This window comes from Centruroides sculpturatus, unplaced genomic scaffold (genome assembly GCF_000671375.1).
Source record: "Centruroides sculpturatus isolate CEXI.00-Female unplaced genomic scaffold, Cexi_2.0 scaffold961, whole genome shotgun sequence".
Classification (NCBI taxonomy): domain Eukaryota; kingdom Metazoa; phylum Arthropoda; class Arachnida; order Scorpiones; family Buthidae; genus Centruroides; species Centruroides sculpturatus.
In genome coordinates, this window is record NW_019386171.1 from 60,924 (window position 1) to 66,923 (window position 6,000).

General features: G+C 28.5%; 1 protein-coding gene across 1 annotated transcript in view; it reads left to right on the plus strand.

The window, feature by feature from the left end:
- The window catches only part of LOC111613899 (neuroglian-like), a 175,093-nt gene that overhangs the window by 58,572 nt on the left and 110,521 nt on the right, over positions 1 to 6,000 (plus strand). The window contains exons 10-12 of the mRNA XM_023355252.1: positions 181 to 312; positions 3,512 to 3,655; positions 4,160 to 4,311. Of these exons, the coding sequence (XP_023211020.1) occupies positions 181 to 312; positions 3,512 to 3,655; positions 4,160 to 4,311 (428 nt within the window). The remainder of the gene's footprint in view (positions 1 to 180; positions 313 to 3,511; positions 3,656 to 4,159; positions 4,312 to 6,000) is intronic.

A 6,000-nucleotide genomic window follows, 5' to 3' on the forward strand; every position in this document is an offset into this window, starting at 1 on the left:
AACAGAATATATTATAAAATGTAAAATATTAAATTAAAATTTTGAAATTTTTAATTTTATATTAAAAACTTCTAATTTTTTGTTGTGATACTAATAGTTTTAGCATATACTATAAATGTTTTTTACAAAAAATATTATAAAATGTGTGTCATTTTATTGAAAACATTTTCTATATTTCAGCTTCACCCTATTGGTTAACTTCACCAAATGACACTAATGCAGCTGAAGAAGAAGTAGTGAAATTTGAATGTAATGCAAAAGGAATTCCTGAACCAACATTGAAATGGTTTGTAAATGGAGTACCTTTAGAAGGTTAGTAAATTTATATTTAATCCATATTTTAGATTTAATTTGAATGAATTGTCTAGTTCCTAATGTCTGATGCTATAAAATGCTAGTAATAGATTTATTAGAATGAAAACTAATAGTGTGGTGCTCAGTGCAAAGGGAATTATGACAAAAGTGTGATACACAAAGAACAAAACTTTATTTCATGTCTGAACGGAAAGGAAATTTGGGTTCCAACCTTGATACATCTCTCAAATGGTGTATTCCTTTACATGATAGTATTTTATATTACAAAATCATACAACTACTATGAGGAGATTACATATATTACACTTGCGGCTCATTCAAATATTTTTTAATGTGAATAGAATTATCTTAAATCTAGAACCTTAACATACTTAACACTAAACAGAGAAAATAGGTAGATAGAGCAAGATTAAGAAAAGAAAGAAGAGTTTATAGGAAAGAGGGTACCTGTACCTCCATGTGTTTCTTGATGAGGCAACCTGAATCCAATCATGGTGTCCTTACAAATATGTCTCTGGATCTCTCGTTCTCAATAATAAACTTGGGGTTTGTTCCAAAAAATCTCCACACTCTCCAATTCTAATCACGGTCCTTTTTTCTATGTGCTAACCTCCTATTCTAAGGCCACACTCTATAGCTCCCGCCGATGCCTTAACAACCTGGAGCCTGCTTCGAACAAGTCTTACTTCTTTGGTGCCTCACTGAAAAAATGGGTTAAATAAAATTCACACAAATTTTGCTCTCAGGGCCTTTCTCTCTCTATTGTTCGTCACCCACACCCTCGGAAGAAGAGTTGGGTCAGAATTTCTAGAAGCATTGAAAACAAAAGAAACAAAGGGATAGGGATAGACTTGAAAGAAAAAATTCATAAATTTATAATATAAAATAAAATAAAACTATACATAGAATTTGGCATCCTGCCACAATAGATTATTAAACATATTTGAAATATCCTGAATGATTTTAGAATTATTCCAATAATTTCACATATGTTTTTGGTATGTTTTAATCTTAAGATGAAGAAAAAATGTTTGCTCAAACAGTTACAAAAATGCTTTAGTCTACTATTGAAATTTTGCACCAAAATTTACTTTTATTTACAAAAGAATGAGTTTACTTTATTGTGAGACACTACACTAGACAAGTAGTTTCTTATCACTTGCTTTATAAACAATTACTAATTAAATAGGATGTTTAGCAATAGCTTACACCAGTGATGAGTAACCTTTTCTGGACGAGGGTCACAAGGAAATTTTGTATGCTTTCAGTGGGTTTCATACGTGTTTTTTCTTCATGTTGCAGGCTTTAAGCTTGTGAGTACCAATACATGCCAACCTAATTTCCAGTACACTAGGTACTAAAATTATATACTCTAATGATATGTAAACTAGTAATATATAGTTTATTCTCATCTTTTCACTAGTCAAATGTAATTTGAATGTTCTTTTTCATAAATATCAGCTTAATTGGGATTGCATAATGGCATGACACAGAAAACTGGAAAATAAAATTATGTTGCCAAAGTCATGGGACAGTATATTATTGTGAGGTTCCAAAAATGGGTTGAAATTAAACATTTATTATTAGAAATTTATTAAAACGAAACTAAAAAAAATCGTCCATTGTTAAAAACCGATCAAAGATCGGATTAGTTGTACTAGTCATAAGAAACCGCGATGAGAGAAGAAAAAATGCTATTGATGTAAACAGAATGCAATAATTATAAATGATTAGTAATTGTAAATGAACGTCCTCCAGTAGAGATGGACCTTTGACAAGTCTCTTGTATACAAATAATTAGAACATAGAAATTTTGGAAAGGGGAAAGGTTAATGATGAAAAGGGACATTGTGTCAAATCGTTAAATTTCAAAAACGCCACAGACTAGACAACAATGGAGGAAAAATATGAGCGCAGGTTCCAAAGTTCCATCAGCACTTTCCATCCAGAGTTAATGGCTGGTGTCAAGTAGATTCTTCAAAGCGGATCTTTCTCATGATGTGGACAGACTCGTCTTTTGCTTAGAGACAGTCGAGGGACCAGTCGGGGAGCGAGAAAAAGGGACGCGGAGCCAATCAGAATAAACAAATTAGAGAACAGCGATTGATATAATCTCTGATCTTCAAGGACAGACTTGCTTACCGTAAACTGTACAACTATACACCAGCACATGGTTAGTCAATGTGCAAAAGCAGTTTTCTGTCTGTTGAGCCCAACTTGTAACCTGTGACTATGGACTCAGACTGCCGATACCGACTGACGAATCTCTACACCTGCCACTGCCCCAGGGCCTACCTTCGAGCAACATTAGAAAACATCCTCAACGATTCAAACATCCAATTGTTTAAAGAACATTTTTGTTTCATAGTGTAAGTTATTTTATGTTTAAAATAAACTGGTTTTTGTGAGATTCTTGTCATATATGTCTCTTCTGCCGCGCCCACATGCAAACAACCCTAGATCATCCTGACTCAGGATTAACGATTCCCCCCTGAAATTCGGTGAACTTACACTGGTGTCTGAGAAGTGGGATTTTAAGTCTCCAATCTCCACCAGGTCAGCGAACTTACATTATTACCTAGCAGGAAGCGTAGCTCATGACTGGTTTACACATAATATATATATAAATAGCCACATCTTATTTATATTACGAAAATACTTTAATTAAAATTTTTAATATAGAAATAATTCAAATAAAAGCAGAGAACATTGCAAATTATATTTTAAAATTTGAAATTTATGCACTTATATTTTCTTATCTGTGTTCTTAAATCAAAATTTTAAAGAAATAACTTATTTAAACATTTTAATAGCTGTTGTAAAGGAAATCTCATAATTTCATATGATATATTGTAAATATGAGTTATTTTATTCTGCTTTCATGGATAATTGAAGTCATTTGCAAAATTATAGCATTTTAATTGGTAATTTATTAATAATTTTTTATATAAATATAAATTGTTATAATTATTGATATATATATATTATATATTTTATTATATGTACCATTTTGACACAGTCTCTTAATTTTACTACAGTATTTGATTTACACAAAATTTTGTATTTAGATGCCAAAATATATACAGTACATTTTTATTTTTATTCTAAAAATCTTGTTTTAAAATTAAATAAAATATTTGAAGAGATTTTTTAATGATATTTTATTTTAATGTAAATAAATAAAATATACTTACAGATGCTGAACCAAATCCAAGAAGAAAAATTGATGGAAATATGTTGACAATCGAAAATCTTGAAAAAACTGATACTGCCGTTTATCAATGCAATGCTTCTAATGTGCATGGTTATGCATTTGCAGATTTTTACTTAAATGTATTGGGTAAGTATATCTACATCAACTACTTGTATAGTACTGTACAGTACATATGATATATTTTAAAAAATATTCAATGTTTACTTTCATCATATATTACATAAATGAAAACAGACATTTTTTAAATATTTCCAAATTATTTGTTAGAAAATGAATTATTTGTCAAAACATTATATGATTATATGAAATTACATAATCATATAAAGTTATATATGAAATAAAAATTCATATTATCACATAATATTTGCTGATAAAGGTTAGCTAAAACTTCAAGTATATTTTTATTTAAAATAGAAATTTTATATATTATAGTAATGAGATTATTAAATTTTTGTGTTATACAATAAAAATTTTTAAACAGGATTATAATTAAAAAATTAAAATATATTTAACAATGATGAATTTATCACATGTGTTCACAGAATAGATGCATTACATAATAACAACTGTAATTTTAATAAATGTGTATTATAATGCATTTAATTATATGCAAATGTGTTTATTTTTTAGCTCTTCCACCAACAATTATTGAACGACCAGAACCAGTAACTATGGCTGTTGTTAGTTCTACAGTTACATTACGCTGCAATGTATTTGGAGCTCCAAAGCCTGAAATTAAATGGGAAAAAGATGGAGAAACTTTAGAAGGAGAAAGATTTACGGTAAAAAGTTACTTAAATAGGTTTTTAGATTATAAATTTACTATGTCTGAAAGCAAAAATAAAAATTCATAATTTAATTAATTACAACAATAAGAATGGAAAACTGAAAATTTTAAGATTTATATAGATTTTCTATCTTTTTATTTTTATTAAATGTAATTAACCGGCTAAATTATTATGATACAAATATTTAATCTTGATGATAATGTAGCTAATGAAATTTATTAATAATTCAAAAAATTTACAAATAGGGGTTTTACCATTGATTTTGAATATTTCATGGTTTAGTAATTTAATTTAAAAGTTCATTTAGCCATTAGTATCAAAAAATAATTTTTTTATTAATGATTATATTCAGCCAACTTAATTATACATTTTATTAAAGAACAATTTTATTGATATTGATAAGTTTAATGATCCAAGATGATTGAAAGTTTGAAAATATTTTAAAAAATAATTTTTTGGTTCCTTAATTTGCCCTGTTTGATTTTTGATTAATAAAAATGAGTCATTATTTTATGCCATATTTCTTTAGCATAAATTGTTAAATATTAGTTGTTAAAAATAATTAAATTATATATTACTAATATAAAAGCTGTCGTGTGTGTGTGTGTGTGTGTGTGTGAATTCCTTATAACTCCTGCAATTTTTCTCCGATCCAGATGAAATTTTGGTTATATTCAGTTTATATTCTGATGGAAAGTATAGGCTACTTATTTTGTGGAAATATTAGGCATAGAATAAACGTTTTTGAATTGATTTTATTGAATATATTGATTTTGGATCAGTGATCACACTTACGATGCAGTGATGTCAGTGACCATGTGACATTCATGCTTGATGAGGAAATTTCCCTTAAATTGCATTTTTAAATATTTTGGCAAATGGCATATTTTAAACTTACCTTCATTAAATTTAAAATTTAAACTTTAAAAAATGATAGCTGCATTGTGTCACTTCTATAACAAATTTAAAAAAAAAATCTTTTCATATTGACCACATGACATTCTATTATCCAATTGGAAGTAACAATCTAACCAGCCCATTATTTAGAAAATGTTATAACTAATGTAACAAACATACAATTTGTCTATGTTTTATAATTGGATTTAAAAAGATTCACTATTTTGTCCAAAAAAAAAAAAAAGCCTAGGGAAAAGTATAAGAGTAAATTTGATCAGGTAAGACAGCAAAGAAACCTTTCAAAAGACAATAGAGTCAATGCCAGATTTATATTTTTTTAGGCTCTAAACTAACAAAAAATTGAGGTCTCTTCCCAATTTTTTTTTAGTTGTATAAAAAAGACACATACAGTAGATCCCCCTATAAGACGGTAGATACGTTCCGTTCTTTATGAATCAATTTTGTAGGAATCATAGTTTACGGACTACGGCTGTTTGAAAGGTTTTCTTTCATAAAATTAATCGATTCTAGACTAATTCGACTCAACATTTCCAAAATACGTATATTTTTTAAAAAATAATCCGTATAAACTACGTTATAAACAAAAAATTGTAGGATTACTTACCGAGTGTGTACCCTTTGACTACGCTCGTTGCTAAAGCTTGGTTTCGTCGCGGAACAGCGCATCAAATTGCGGCCGCGATTTCTGATATTATTTTTCTGCGAAAACTTCGTTGACCTTTGGAGACATCATTAATATAAATAATTTTTATGGCCGTTAAATAA